This window comes from Metopolophium dirhodum, chromosome 1 (assembly GCF_019925205.1).
Source record: "Metopolophium dirhodum isolate CAU chromosome 1, ASM1992520v1, whole genome shotgun sequence".
Lineage (NCBI taxonomy): Eukaryota > Metazoa > Arthropoda > Insecta > Hemiptera > Aphididae > Metopolophium > Metopolophium dirhodum.
Window position 1 is genome coordinate 103,035,848 of NC_083560.1, and position 17,961 is coordinate 103,053,808.

At 31.7% G+C, this 17,961-nt stretch overlaps 1 protein-coding gene across 3 annotated transcripts in view; it reads right to left on the minus strand.

Moving 5' to 3' along the window:
- The window catches only part of LOC132935396 (pseudouridylate synthase RPUSD2-like), a 494,051-nt gene that overhangs the window by 383,440 nt on the left and 92,650 nt on the right, over nt 1-17,961 (minus strand). For all 3 annotated transcript variants that reach the window (XM_061001943.1, XM_061001944.1, XM_061001945.1), the window contains one exon: nt 15,249-16,050. In XM_061001943.1, coding sequence (XP_060857926.1) covers nt 15,249-15,746 — 498 coding nt within the window. In that variant the 5' untranslated portion in view covers nt 15,747-16,050. The remainder of the gene's footprint in view (nt 1-15,248; nt 16,051-17,961) is intronic.

Sequence of the window (17,961 nt, forward strand, 5' to 3'; positions counted from 1 at the left end):
ACAAAATATACAGGGTGTAACAAAAAGAACCGACTAATGGAATAACTTTTGTAATGATCAATATGTTTAAAACTGTTTTCTTTTATATAATTTATACAAACACAATATGCGCTATATTTCTAGTATAATTTTTTTTCAAATGTTTCAGGAAACTGAAAACAAAAATTTTAAAATTCAAATTTTTTTGGAAAATTTCGAAATAGCCAATTTGTAAATCTGATTATAAGAACAATTTTCATGGTAAAAACATTTATCTAAGTCAAGCAGTTTTATTTTAAAATATTAATATTTTTTTGAGTAAATTAATCTAAAACGAAATAACTTTTTTCCAAATTTTTTTTTTTGGGAATTCCCTAACATGAGTATACTTCTTAACTTATTTATTATCCATATAATTTTAACAATTTTTGGCATACGTTTAACCAGCATTTTTTTTCTTTTTAAAATCTATCTGTTACACTCTGTATATTTACGCTTTAGACTATCGTAATATAATTATACCTAACAGGTAATAGGTTTTCATATTCGAACGTTGAAAGCGGTCAAAAAGTCACGATACCTATAACTATATTGATGATTAATAATATTCATTTTCACAACCACAAATATATTTAATTCCGCAACCACAGTGTACGTATAGGTACCATATTATTATATCTATTATGAGGATACGATTTTCATTAAATAACTCTGCGCGAATATCTCTTAAGATACGGCAAATGCCTGAGCGGTCGTTTAACCTCGGTCGATTAAGTTGTTGAACAGTGTGGTTGGCATCGGTGACCATGATACATTATTATAGTCAATCTTGTAAAGTATAATCGTATTCAAATAAAAATATTAGTAAGATTTTCGTTTATTTTTTATAAGAATACTTATCTTTGTACAAAAATACATTAAAAAATACTGTTTCCGAATCAGAAAAATGTTTAAAATTTGTGACAAACCCCGCTTTTCAAATTACTATTAAAATAGTAAATATAAGATAAATTTTAATATATTTTGATACTATATCTAGCACTTTTATCAATTTTATCTTTCTATTTTCTATAGTACTATAGGTATTTGTTAATTTGTTATTATTTATATTTGTTATCATTCATGTTAATTATTTGAGTTTTCTACCAACTAGTTTATTCTACTTGGAATTTTCATATTTTTTTCAAGCACAAGCTGTATTGCTTTTAAAATGCGGATCATAGCTTAATTGTGTTTTCTATATTTCTGTAATTTATTGGTGTCAAAAAGAAAAAAATATTATAATATGTACCTATTATAAAAGTATTTGAACGTGTATTCTGAATACCTTTTTACTCTTTGATTCAAATACGAAATAAAAGACGTGTTATTTATGAAACTGATAATGGTATTGCAGGTGCGTACGATTCAACGACTCCAACGATAATTTTTTAATGATTCCGGTCAGTCTTTAATTCAATTTTATGCTGCATAGTATATATAATATTTCACGAGAAAACAAAACAAATTTTATATTTACAATTTGTATTTACATGTTATACAATGATTAAATTTGATGGAGGTTTATTGACGTGAAGGGGAAGCTATTATATATAGATACCTAACGAGAAAAATTTTGTGCTATTATGAATTTCTCTTATAAGACTTTGTACAACCTATTTTATGATGTTGTATTGATCATCATCAATTCGGTTTTAAATTAAATTGAATTAATAATGTAATTATTATAAATTATTACTATTGTACATTTATTTATTTACTGCAATTTTATTCACAGCTATACATAGCAAATTGTGTTATATTTTATTTGGGATTTGAACTAATAATCATTTTCAATTCGGTTTCTGTTGATTTTTCTGTTTGTCGTGCGAATCACACTCACATATATTATAAATTATAATACGAGTATCGTGATTATATTCGATCAAAATCAATCAAAAAGAAAACTAACCAATTATGATTGTAAATTATGTATTAATTTATTTTTGGTTTTTGTTATTTTATTTGGTAGGAACGGTGTTGACTTGGCCAAATGATTAATCGTTGTTTTATCATCCACAAGTATTAATTGAATATCATTATTTCAATACCTATCGCGCGCAGTCGCCAGTCGTGTCAAAAGAGAAAATATTAACTTCTTTTCGCTGCACAGATTGTCATTGATTAATATTTGTCGACAATAAAAATATCTATATTATTGTACAGCATTACAGCGTAATATCTAATCATTGATATTGAATAGTGCTGTTGCTTGAGATCAAATTTTACCTTCTGGTAAAAATATTTTATACTATAGGAAGTAAATAATTATACATTTTTTTTTTAAAAATGACAACGTTGATTTTTGAAAGGAACGTTGTAATTACTAATTTCAGTACAAAAATACATGAGTAATTTCCCGGCGATAATTTATCTTGATGATGAAATGGTACTACAAAGATATTTTTTAATTTTCCTAGTGTATAGGTATAACTTTTAAGAACAACTGTAAATGGCTGTTCAGCTGTTAATGAAAACCTAATTTATGGTTGGCGGGATTATGTCAATAGTTTTAGGTAAACGGACTTTTATCAGATAATAGTCTTTTATGACGAAATGTCAACATCGCGTTTATTCTTATATGACGTTTAAAGGTTGTGCTTTAGAATTTTTTCTCAAAAAGTTTCACCTGTGTTATAAAAATTATTGACACGATAAGATGGGCCTCAGTATAGTTCGCGCAATATTCGTATTTCATGGGACAATAATGATTGTATATTTGAATCGGTCTCGCGATAAATTTTCCGACAAACATGAATCACGCATACATTAGCTACACAAAATTCGACGGATGTTGCTCAGATAAAAAAAAATATCGTTTAACGATACGATCAACGTTAGTCCACGAGATTCTACGGTAAAAAAATTGCCAGGGAGACTATAGGTGCGTTACATTTTTTTTCAATTTCAGGTGACAGTGGTATAGTCATCTTTTATTTCGTGTAAACACTAAATAGTGTACCTAGGTAACTATTACCCATACTTATAGAAATCTATAGCGTACTAATAATAAACATACTATTATTCTCTGTCTCTGCAGTAATCCGTGTAAACCGTGTGTGGTTAACCTCTTACCACAATATACCTAACAAATAGTTGGAAATACTCAACATATACTTATTGGGTTAAGTGGTTATTTAAATGTGGTTATAAATGACTATACCTTTCACTATACCTAGTGAAATCGTTTTATCAAAACAATGTTATTATTTGATATGGCGAATAACAAGTCAATAATACTGAATACGGACCGCAGAGTTACACGGAATACGATTATAAAAAATATGTTGATAGTGTAATAAATAATAATTTTAGTAGGTACCAATTTAAACTCATGAATATATTTGCCCAATATGATCTTATAGTTTAATATAATATATCATATTTGGATTTAAATAATCAAATGTTTTAAAAACGAAGTATTATCGTCTAAAATGAACCAAAAATGACTTCCAGTGAAATAATGCTACAAATGTCTATGATAAGAATGATGCAAGCGAGAATAAAATTAAGGTTCAACTTTCGGAATTTTCAACACTTTCTTCTTGTCTTAATTTAACTAACAATAATACAAAAATAAATACCAATCTTAAGCACATGCAATAGAAAAACAGCACACTTGAAATAAAATAATATGTAACCCCAACTGAATAATTATTATTATTTGTTGGAGTTCCAATTAAGACACTAGATCCGATAATCGTTTTGGATAGTTAAAGACCTTGTCACATTCATAAATAGAACGATTGATGTTAGGTATAGATTAAAAATACCTAAAAACTAATAAAGCAAATATTATGAAATTTCTAATTTACCCTAAAAGCGTACAATTGTAAAGTGTACTAAAAGTTAATAACATAACCTAAAAATGCTCAAAAATGCTCTAAGGGTGGGGAAACGTAGAAAAATGTAAAATAAAACTTTCATCTTTGAAGTGTATCATCTGTTACGTGAAACGATTTATGTACTTGAAATGTACTGTTGTAGAGCACCATTAATGCACTTTGCATTGAAATCCGGGCCCTAATTATATTATATTATATACTACACGTGTCCACTTGCAGTATTATACTAGTGAACCAAATTAGCTGGTATTTAAATAATGTTCTACTATCGACATGAAAACAATTATTGAAGTATGGTTTTGAAAGGGTAAAGAAAAAACACCTGTAAAATATACGATGATTGGCCAATCTCTACACGCGCGTACCGAATAATATTATAATTTATAACATTTTAATAGGTATCGGAATTTCGTTAGAAATCGACTTTGCTCCTTCTACAGAAAACTATCGCCGACATTTTAACAGAAACCGTCACCGCAGCACTAAACACGTTACTTCACACTTACGTATAGCATCGACAAGCCAAAATAAACGCAAATTGAACAAGCTTTTAGCACAGTGAAAAAGCGTTGTCTCCTATCGTTTTTCTTGATAACTTCGGCAGTCCTGCGTTTATGATTACAAGCGTAGTAGCAATGTATAATATTTCGAAAGCACTTTCACGCATCACTCACCAATTATATCTTTGGCCAGAGGGATTTATATATTTTGAATGTTTTATCTTTTCGTTATTATCGGAACATTTTTGGAACATATCCATTTTCATATTTTAAAATAATAAAGACAATAATGATAGACATTATTATAAGTTATTTTTCAGGAGACAAAAAAGACTAACTTTGAACCCAAGTATTCAATTTACGAACTGGTATTTATATACTAAAATATAATTAGGTATAACTGATATTTATGCAATGTCATATGCCAGACAGTATATTGCTTATCGACGTGACAAATAGTATTTTACAAAATTCGCGTAGCCGAAAATTGACTCAAACCCATTTCCCAACCCTATTGTATTCTAAATATAACTGCAGAAGCCGTCATATGTGATAATATTTAAATAAGTTATAATAATGAAATAAATACAGTTGAGTCTCAATAACACAAACCTCGACGACTAAAAAACCTAGATAAGTCAATTTTTTTTTACTTTTCCGTGAAGTGTTTAAAGTTGTGTTTGAGGTACCATCATAAGTATAAAAATATATATTTTAAGTCGAATCTATTTTTATTCCCCTCGAAATTCTAGTTATCGAGACTAGGTGGAAATCGAATAACGAATTATTAAATTATTCAATACAATGCCTATAAACTATCTTATGTGTGATGTGTACAAGATTTATAATAATATTGAGACGTATAATGTACACCTCACACGAATACCTATGTAGCTATATAACTTATAGTACACTCTAAATTTATTCTAATCATATATTATATTATGCGATCATGAATACCCGTGAAGCATTTGTCTCTTATTTCAATCTTGTTTAATATTATAATTTATAATAGTATTCGGTGATGACAATAAGAATTGTACGTGATAAGTATTGTAAATTCTGTTCTACCGTGTTTTCCACGTTAGAAAACGGTCACCAGAGACGACACTAGATGGGGAAGGGTCCTGTGCATTCCACCCCCCCCCCCCCCCAAATCCCTTTAGTCGTATTTGAGTATTCATATCGAGTGACACATTTTTTTCGGTATATTAGTATGAACATTTTAAAAGTATTCTATCTAACGATAATATTATATTATACAGGAATATTAACCAATCGTACTCACTCCCATTATTTGTATTCCCTTTAATAAATAAATCTGTATTTAAATCCTGATTTTTAGAATTTTTAAGTTTACATGAAGCCCATATTATTATTTATTTATTTACGTTCTCAGAAATATAGAGTATTAATATTATATTATCTATTTTGAATTTATAAAATATATTATTATTTAATATCGATGAATACCCGTTTTATATACAATTTTTTTTTGTTCCCCAACGAAAACTAAAATGTAGTGCTCAATATATTTAAATTTCAGTCAACAACAATTATTAATAATAATGGAAGAAAGATGAAGATTATTATTATGATTTGTGGTCTATATACGCGTTATATTATACGACTAGTATAATAGTTATGTAATAGGTAATATGTAATGATTCGCCGTCGGTATCGTTTGCAAACATTTGTCTATATAAATAATGGTCAGAGGGGGAGGGGGGGGATTGAAAATAAAATGAAAATCGATTTTGTTTAAAATTCGCACGCGTACCTAACCGGCGGCGTCCAGCCGGTAAATATACATCGATTTAGGTAGGTATAGGTTAGGTTAGGTACCCATCTAGCTACAGCTGCAGCTATAAAGTCTGACGGTTTTTTTTTATCGACTGCGTATTTAAATGAAACCGACACGGTGGCGTGAAACAAAATGTATATAATCGTTTTATTCGTCGTTCTCGTCCCACCTTAATGCCCTGGTATTATTTTCCTGTCGTATTTTTTTTTTACAATATTTTTTTAAATTCTAATTACATAACATTATAGCGTGGAGCGTCAAACCGAAAACCTTGTAAATACAACACCATTATCATATTATACGAGTAATAATAATACCTACTACGCTACCTACTATATAACTTTACTACTTTTCGGTGCGTATACTCTATTTGCTTTTATACATTTGCGATTATATTATATTATTTTTTTATCGTTACACACACACACACACACTAAATCAGTTGAAATTTGATTTATATTAGGTACCTACCTACGCACGTTGTTCAACAATGTTAGCTATAACGCGATAGAAACGATTACAACGAACCATCCGAGATATGGTGCCGACTCTCGTCCCGAACAAATATCACCGTCTTATAATAATTATTAATAAAGGCAAACCGAAGAAAACTGTTACGACGAAACTGTGTATATGATACCGTCCTGTCTGCGTTATAACATTGGACGATTCCGTATTATGCAATTATACATCGCACGCGCTTCGTAAAAAATATTTCTAATTCCGTCGTAGGGCTTTGTGAAACACAAACGACTGCACGCGGAACAATATTTGTTTTAATTAAGTTAAGTTAGATTACAAAATATAATTTAAAGTTATGCGCAGGTTAACATTTGCTCTCTTGTTAGATTCGTTTACAGTGGTTCTAAATTAATCTAACTTTATCATTGAGGGTACAAAGAGTCAAAATTCGTAAGTTTAACAAAAAAAAAAAAATGTGTTCCCATAATATTATAATTTATTTAAACTTCTTAATTAAGTTTTGTCAAATATTAGTTTCTCATAGCCGTCAACAAAAGTCTATGTTTTGGTCGAATATTTATCCAATACTGCAGTATGGTTATACATTATTTTATATCATAACTATATCATTGCCTCATATTATTATTTTTTAAAGTGTATACTATTTAGCCAACTTACAGTACAATTATTATGGGGCACTTGCTAAAAATGTTAACAAGAAAATAAATATAACATATTTTATAACTTTTTATTAGTTATGAGAGTTAAATATTTTCTCACACCACAGGGAATCGCGCGTATTCGTAAAATGGGACTTTTTTTTTTTTAGAGTACCTATACAGCTTAGTGTTTTAGTGTATATATTAATAAAATCTGAGTTAGGTTACTCGCCAAATTATATATAAAATCATTATTCGTAATTTATTAAGTAATATTGTAAAAATAAATCTTTTCAACATTTCCGCATGTAGGTATTTTAATAGTTATTTAAAACATAACAATATTCTTTAGGTACAAATGTATTATTATTAATTTATAGGTTAAAATAAATGATAAATTATGTATATTCAGGTGTTAAAAATATTTTCGAATAACTAAAAAAATAATACTTAACATTATTATGAACCGTAGAATAATCTAATTTCAAATCATAATCAACGATATAAATTAATAAAATATGATTAAAATTAAAATGTAGGTACATTGTATAATATAAATGCATCATAGACGGGCGACGATTTTGATTTTGGCCATGTCTAGCAATTTAAAGTAAATTTAATGTGGCCTTATTAATATTATTATTATTATCATTTCAGATTTTGTCCAAGCTCGCACATTATGCACCTATAATGATTAGTGTTTTATTATACTATGCATATAGACATCATAATTTCATAGAATATTGTTATATTCAATTTATTTTTTATTTTTTTAATTGACCATTAAGCCCGGCAACTATGCCCATTAGCTGTTTGTTTGTTTGTTGGGGAGAATACTGTTGGTTGATAAACACGTGTGTGTATAGCTTTGGCAGATTTTCAAGTGGGCACCAGTAGGTATCTGCCATGTCCGGGTGGGGGACGGCGGCACTTGTTCTCCGGACACCGTGACTTGCCCGAAGAAAAATGCCGCCCGTGAACCGAGGTTTGAACCAGCGCCGGTATGCGTCACAACCTACGCCTTAGTCCGCTCGGCCACTCCGTCGCCCGTTCAATTTGTGTTTATTCGTGAAATGGCAATTAAATGAATTTATTGTCATAATTATTATGCATAACTCCAAGTATATTATTGTTTTCAGTGGTCGAAATAATTTAAAAATCACAAATGGGCTGAGGACTGGATGAATAAAAGTGATTAAAACACAATTATATGAGTTTTTCAATAATTATATTTAAAAAAGTGTAATACTATAAAATATATTATATACGTTTTTCAATGATTTTCATAAAAATGTAAAATGCCTTATTTTATTCCTAATTTATTGCAAGGTTTATAATACAAACACACACACACACACACACACACACATAAATCCAATAAATAAATATATATTTAACTAGGTATTACAAAACTAATTTCAATAATGTATCTTTAGACCCTATATTGTAAAGTATAACTCAACAAGTATCTATTATGAGTATACGCATTATGAATACAAATAGTTGTTGGGCATTATAATATTATTATTAGAGCAACCGAACCAATTATAAATTATTATTATTTTAATAGTCATAACCAGAAATACATTTGCCTGATATATAATTGATAATATAATATAGGTAGGTACTACACATATTAAATGATTAATTAGTATTAGGTAATTACATTTAATTGCAACTAATTTAACTAATTAATTTTTAATATTATTGATTAAAAAATTTGCTTTATCCTTTTCGTCTAAATAATAATATAATATTAAAGTTGTTGAGTAGACTGATTTACATTTAAAGGCATTGTCAATGATATAAATTTAAAGATTTCTATAGTAAATTATTCGTTTTCACAAATTCGATACAAATAAAAAATTACATTGATCAAACATGAAATTAAAAGCTTGAGAAAAAAAAAATAACGCAAATGTTTACAAGACATATAGGTATATATAGGTTAGGCTACTTGTGGTACAATATTCAATTGATTCGCACGAGTCGTGTTCGGTGAAGTGTTCGCAATATAATATTATGTACTTACTTCGCCAGTGGAGTAAAAAAATAATAATATTATACATGACAGGCGACAGCATATTTTTTCCGTATTCCGAAATAATGACCGCAGTCTATCCATTATGTATCTTCCTAATTCATCCTTCCAACAGTCCAACCCTATATATAATATTTATGATATTTCCAACGGTCCGACGTAAAAAAATATTATATTATTATTATTGGTGGGTGTAGTACGCAGTTTTCCGTCGAAGATTCGCCACAGTAGCTGAGCAAGTGATGTAATATTGTTGTCAACGATTGATAAATCACGTGCTCGCAATAACAATCATAATCATTTTTTTTAAACTATATACTAACTTATTGTTAACCAATATAATTTTTATAACTAAACTATAACGCTACAGCCACAACCGTTTGTAATATTATAATTTATATTTTACTCAAGAAAACAATTTGCTCCGTGCAATTCGTGTTCAATATATATCTACTGGAGCGCATATATTTTCTTTGAGTCTACAATCTAAGGTCGGGATAACTATATACTTACTGTGATATGCGCGGCGTACGTATGTCTTGTATACTACGTAAATTGTATGCACAAAATAGTAATATTAAATTAAATAATACCACGCGGACTCTTAAGCTATGTAAAGGACGCACACTGCACCAGGAGAAAGGATGCGACCAATGTCAAAGGACGACGGCGAGGGCGTCGTTACCGAAGGGACGATTCGCGATTATTCCTGCAATGAGGACGACCATCGTCTCCTCGGAAGCACGTCATTTTCTCTGCCATCCTCATCGACAAGACAGCAAGTCGCGACACATTTTCCGGAAACCATACGAAATCATATAGTTAACACGCGTCTGCAGACACAGTTAGGTATACGTGACAAAACATAAATGATAGTCGGGGTGCGATTTTTCCTTTCGTCGACATGAATAATTGGATTACCCACTTGTTCGAAGGATGCTGCGGTTCCTGTGGTCGGTGGAATTTATTAAAACGAAAAATAAATAAATCGTATAATCCAATGCACGCAAGAAGGGACCGATTTAAATAAAATATATTGTGATGTATTGGTACGTGTGAGTACACAACCCCGTCGTAACCAATTTGTCATTGTCGTGGTGGATGAATAAATGCGATAACGTTACCGGCAGTCACGTGTCGTGTTATATTATGATAATATTATTATTATTATTATTATTGTTCCTGTGCGATTTTCAATCGATCGTCGTTCGGCTAAATAATAATAATCGGCGGCCGGCCAAACGCCGAACTGCAAACTATACAATATTATTATATATGGCTGCAGGTCACATCACTCGACTCGTAGGTATATGGTATATGGTTATATTATGGTGAATGAAATACCGCAATGGTCGGTGCTCATATTATTGTTATTATACGGCATAATCGTTTCGGGACGGACCAGGGAATATGATATAGGTAGGTGCCATTGACGACCGATCGATAACATTACGATATAATATAGTAAAAATAGGCAGTAGGTATATTATATTAAACGGGGAAATGTTCTTATCTAAAATATATTTGAAATACGATTTTAGAAAAAGGTCACTGTTTCAGATAGTTTCAGTTGTTATAATATTATCAATATCAATTGACGAACTCGAAATATAAATATAAAATCAATTGCGTGTCTTCGTGTAATATCGATACTTCTATCGATCTAATTGACGGCCGATTTGAGTAGATTTGTTTTTAAAATTTGAATTATTCATTTCCATCAAGATAGTATACAAACGAGAAAAAACCTTTTATGATTTATGGGGACCATAGATTTGGTAGAAGTTTATTACCAACATAAACTGTAAAACGTATATCATGTTATTAAATGCATACGAACTATATTATTGGCCGAATATTGGACTCACATTGAGACCAAAGAGTTTATTTGAGTCTATCAACTGAAAGAGTAAATAAGGCGAAAGGTCCAAGAATAAAAAAGATATGGCTAGATACGCCATATTTTTTTATTATAATGCATAATATGCATTATAATAAAAAAAAGTTAAATTTGGCTATGTGCTACTAAATATTCATCATCGTGTATTTATTTATGTATTTCACATGTATGTGGTCGTCATTCATAAAACAAAATAAAACATGAAAATATTTAACGATAAAAATAGGAAATGTTGTTTTGTATTGACTTCAAATTATTAAAAAAAAAATATTTTCAAAATCTTCAATACTTCTCGATGTGTAATGAGCCGGAGAAAATAAATGGTATTAATAGTCAAAGTATTGATACATTCGAAAAATCAGGATAATGAACTAAAAAATATGAAAAATATGTTCTTAAATGTACACATCACCCCTCGAACCAGTGTAGTGTGTAAATCGGGACCAGTATATTTGAGTAAAATAGGCGAATGAGTCTATTAACTGCCTAGAGTCCAATAAGAAGTGACTACTAGTAGAGCTGTATTATATATGAATACTATAATGCAGGTGGACAATTTAAAAGTGGAAAACATTTCAATTGTATATAATAATATGATTCGTATACGATCTAAGACGTATTGATCGCAGAAGTTTGTTAGAACGTAATTATTTAATGTGAAATTCATAAACGGTTTCTGCCTAGAACAGACGAACGATTATACCTATCTCAACACGTCACATTATAATATGCAGGATGATTTACAAAGCATGTCACTCCCATTTTCCTCCTTAATAATGGATTACACATTTGATAGGTATTCAAAATCTGATTTAAAAAATGTTTAGGCCCACTTAAATAGATAGGTTGGTACCATATTATTTTTGATGGAAAATCAAAATTCAATTATGTATTTTCTCACTTTGTGCACCTACTAAAATGTATGATAATTTTATAATTTCTGAGTATAATAAATAGTAGATCTAATACCTAGTGTAACACATATTTAAATAGTTTAATATTTTTGTTGATTTTAATTGATTATTGTCCTTGGCAAAAATATTTTACAAACTCTGAAACTACTCGTTCGAATTTTGGTTTCCATACATCAAAAGTTTCCAAAAAATCATCAGCTTAACAATTTACAGTAAAAATGTTAGTTTTCATTTGAAAAAAAAACAAGTTTATATATCACGCGGGGCACTTCTTCAACGGTATTAAAAATCTGAATAATTGAAAATATGGTCCACCTAGCTATTATTGTGTATTATAAATTATTAAACTGAAAAATTTCAAAAACCAAAATTCGAATAAGTACGTAAGTTTACTATTTTAAAAGGGAAAAATGGGAGTGGATATGCTTGTCAAATTACCATGTATATTTATAACCGATTATATGATTGTATTATCATCACACAGTTGCAAGCAATACAATAATGCGTAGGTAACACTATACATCGTAACTTAAAAGCATCGAACTCTATAGGAACGCGTGGCAGCGACAATACACGCCTTTCCACTACCTATCTACACACACAGGTAACGGACAATTTCCTAACCAGCGGTGGTTCTAATGGTTTTTCATCCGGCCGGAAGTGCCGCAGAACGCAACACGAAAGCATTTCGTGTACCTAAAGGTATATACTGCGAAACGATACTATAAAACGGCGACCATATAATATGGATTAGTCGTGTAATTTAAGTGTTTTACTGTATGCCTTATTACGATCGGTGTGGCGCCAAGCTGTAATATCGCAACAATAATTTTATTGAAATATATCTATTGACTTAGGACCTCCACCCTCGCCTGCCCAGGATTAATAATATATGTAACGACCAAATTCATTTTACGTTTATTAACCGATCGCTGTTCGAACACATTATTATCATGTCCGGCCGGCGCCACTGCAGGTTCCGATAATATAATTATATTGTGTTGTAATCGAGCAACTGATAAGCGATAGGATTTTCTGTAAAATAGGATATCACAATATGCACACGAACGATAAGACCTCACATGGCATTAAGGCTTTGCTTGGACGGACACGTACATCACTTTAAACAATGCGTATAGGTACGAGACTATAGTGCTCGGATTTAAATGCTCTGAAAACAATTAAAAATTGTCTAAATAATAGCCTTTTCAATCCAATAATAAGCCCTTACAAACTACCCAAACTTTTTTGATAGACTCTCAAGCGACAGTTTAACTTTCGGAAATTGTAACACTTCTTTATCTTAACCCGTCACCACTCGCACGGGGTACCTACACATATTGACCCCAGACCAACATTAAATATGCACGTATACAACTAAAACCTTATATAATAGTATTGTTATTCTATATCTTTCAGTGCTTAATGCCTATTCTAATAACATATAATAGTGTATGGTATATACATTAAAGTTATATTATTATGTTTTTTTTTAATTTGCCGGTTAATTGTTGATATACGTATGATTGAAATTTGGTACGGATGAAATATACCTAAAATCTATTTAAACTATATTTCTTGATATAATATTTTTAATTTACAAATTTACACTAGAAGAAGATATTGATATCCACTGAAAATGAATAAAACTACACGAAAATGCTAAAAAAAAATGTAAAATAAAAGTTTCATCTTTGAAGTAGGTAAAGAACTTTTTAACCTAACTAGTTACTTTTTGCTTTTCATTAACTTAACTGTTAACTTACTAAATTTCTTTCTTAATTGACGTGAAATTAACGAGTTAATTTTTCATTTTAAAAAGTAAGTTAAGTTAATTTATTTTGTTTTTAATTTTATAATATTTCACTATTTCAGTCGAATTCGTTTTCATGTCAAAAAATATGTATCGTAAATTGTTTAAAGTTAAAAATGTATATCATTCGAATCTAACATATTATATGGAAATACTGTATGATGTATGGACACTATATCCTATAATTTAGTTTTGGGTTGGAAAAAAATTAAGCACGCTAGCGTTGTATAAACAAATTAACTTTTTTTTAACTTAATAAAAAGTTAACAAAAAGTGTGTACTAACTTTAAACTTAACTGAGTTAACCTATAATTAAATTAACTTTTAACTTTTAACTTTTTGTTATTGGTGCATATTAACTTAACTTAACTGAGTTAAAAAAAATCATTAACTTGCCCAGTCTTGGTTATTAGTTATTACATTAAATTAATTACGCATAATACTTGGAACGCAATCTTCTAGAGGGCCCAAATAATAATGAACTTAAGTACTTTGAATTGATATCCGTGCCCTATAGACAGAATATTTCGTTTAAAATATTTTCATATTATATTATTGACAGTACAATAATTATTGTTTCGAGCACCAAAAAAGACAATGTGATTCCGCTTTCGCCGAAACTAAATAATAATAAAATAATAACCAACTGCAGCGCACCACGACACACAAACATTGTTATTCGTAAATTGCATAGTGCGTCGATTAAATCGTTATTGTGCAGCGGACACCGATGACGCATCGATGTGGTCGCAGTCGTATTTGGCGACAATGAACTTTAATTAACTATCATACGATACCGGTACAAAATGGATGGTATATATAATACATCGTATACCATGGTATATGTACATCATATACAGTTATTGTTTCATGTTTAATTAGTTCCGAGGAAATTCCGTCGTTCTATGTGTTTGTGTATGTGCCGTTTATAACATAATTGCCTATTTACAATAATATTATGCATACCTATATACGATATTATCACCGCAGACCACAGATCGAAAGTGCTAAGCAGATGTTAACACATCGACCTGGTCGAGGCCAATCATAACATTTTGTAAAAAAAACGTAGAACAGTAGGTAATTACTAATTAATATACGAAATCGATTTCGTCGGAAAGAAGTAATAAGACAGTATAACAATATTATGTCCTGCTTTAACTTATATGATTGTTGGATTTTTTTTTTTTTTTTTGGGGGGGGGTGAAGTTAATGGTTCAAGTGGTTATCGGGGGCACTATAATATAGTTGAGCCAGTGCAGGTGCTGTATAGGATGTTTGTAGACGCTTACCTGTAGCTGTGGCAGTGGCGTGAGCTGTTGCTGGTGCTGGAGCTGCTGATGCTGCTGGTGCTGTTGCTGTTGGAGCAACAAGTGCGCGAGATCGTGTTGCTGTTGCTGTTGTTGCTGGTGATGGTGGTGGTGCAGCTGATTGAGAAGGGCCAACGCGGCGGCAGCGGCCGTCGTGGCCGAGTGATGGCCTGTCATGTGGTTCGGATGCTGAGGCGGCGGCGACGGCTGCAGCGGTTGCGCCGGCATCGCGTTTAGATGATGTGGGTGGTGGTGAGGGTGGTGTGGGTGGTGCGGATGGTGTGGGTGTGGGTGATGCGGGTGGTGCGGATGCAACCCGATGAAAGCGATGGGCGCAGCGCCCGGTGTGGCCGGGGCCATCGCGGTAGGCGCCATGGCGGCCAGTGTCAACATGTTCTGCGACGGGGCCAGCTGTTGGGGCAAGCCCCAGGGCTGCACGGCCGCGGCGATCCAGTGCGGGTGGGCCACTTGGTGGTGCATGACAGGCGGTGGCTGTACGACGGTCGGGGCGAACAGGCCTCTAACGGGCCAGACGAGTCGCGGTGGTGGTGCGGGGGACGGCGGTGGCCGTCGGTTCAGCACGGCGGCGGCTGTGGCTGCGGACGTGCACGACTGCTGGTGCGGCTGTCTAGCTGGCTGACTGCTCTGCCCGGCCACTGTTCGCACCGCGACCCGAACCCGGTCCCGTTATTGCGGCGATGGGTGGTCGGGTGTGGCCCGTCGGTCGGTCAGTAGATGGTCAATTAGTGCTGTAGATGTGGTCTATCGGCCGGTCAGCTGCAGTCTGAAACGATATAATATTATAAAATTCAACATCATCATCATTATCATCATTATCATGGTTAATCAATAATATTATATAATATTTTAATGAACACAACAAACGTGAAGGGAGAAATTATTATTTCACTAATAGAATAATTGATAATTATTATTACTGCCCTCAAAATAATGATAAGATAAAGGTGGTTCATTTAGTGCTAAAATGGCGTAAGTGAATAATCATAATGCAGTCCTGCACGTGTCCATGTAGATATTTTATACAACAAATTGTATACATTGCACATATTATAATATCGAGCCCATGTCTAAGGTCACTTTTTTTTATCTGCGGTAATTTAAATGCGATTTTAAATCTGAACAGAGTGCACTCTCCGAGATGATCAGTGTAAACAATACTAGTAATTGATGAATTATTTTCGTGGTATAGTTTGCAGGGAGCGTTTCGGGCCAAAGCTCAGTTAAAATCATAATATCACTTGTAGCTAGCACAAAAATATAATACGATTACAGTGTCAAACAATCGGGGAACGACGGAATTTATATTTTTAAACATTTCACAAAAAAAAATTGACGATTTTAATATCAACAAGTATAAATTGTAAATATCCGAAGGGATATGAATATAAGATGATACGAAGGATGTCCGAAAATCATACCAACGAAGGTACTATGACGTAGATAAGTCAACATTGGTAGGAAAATACCAAGACGTAATATACTATTAGGTGGCACACGAAAGTGAAGAGTTTTGGATAACGCGTATAGTTACCATGGATAAAGAAAGATGATAATACCAGGACCTATAGAGTTGCAAAGTCACGCCAGGAAGGGGCCCGGACATCTGTGGTAATAAAAAAAATGTAACATTATTTTTTTAATACGCCACATAATTATAATTATTAGATATCATTGAATTATTCATCAACTATAATATTTGATAGTACCTATATACATTGATAAAGTAATATCATATTTTTATTTCATAGATGATAAATACGTTTTTATACTATCCATATCTGCAGAAGGGGCTAAAAAGACTTCTTCCGACGACTTCTACAACGAGCGGACAAAATTCTGATTTTTGATGCCGTATATCATGTAATTCCAACGTTCATATCACATCGAAATGTGCTATACGTAACTTGTCCGATATATTTACATAGATTGATTTAGTTGTAAAGCATAGTATTATTCCTGACGATGTATAGCGTTTTCAATTCGAGGATAAAATATATTATAGTCTCCCTGCAAGAGAGTAATGCTCTCCGGTTGAGGGTGGTCTAAAGTCATTACACTATTATTATAATATACAACCACTATAAGGTACTATGGAGGATTCGAGTTATAATAATGAAAAATGAAGTTAAAAAGTATAGAAAATATATTCGTATCATCGCTCAAAATCTAAAACGGCATCGTGACTACAAAATGTTTTAAATATATTTTGGTTTACCAGAAACGAAAAAAAACTAGGTAGGTGCCTATATAAAAGTACCTAACGATTGTTTTTGCATTTCTCATAATACGGGGTGAACAATTTAACGTAAGGCACTCATTATTTCAGAAAACACTTACGTTTTAGAAAATATTTCATTTATATAATTTAAAATCGTTAAAATAAACAACATTTTCCGGTAAAAATATAGTTTTACAATTTTTATAACTGTTTAAGTCTTATTTCGGTATATTATAAAAATATTAAAGGAATTATAGCCAAGGATTGCATTGAGATAAAACCACCATCCGTGAAATGTTAAAGGACAGTTATGTTATGAACGTCTTAAGTTTTAGTCAGAAGCGGTGAGTAGACGGATTGGAAAGAGTCCCGCGAGTACAGGAATACAGGATAAGTTATGGGGTATAGGTGGTCGGCAGCATGAATATCAATTGACAAATCGCAATGTGAAACTCA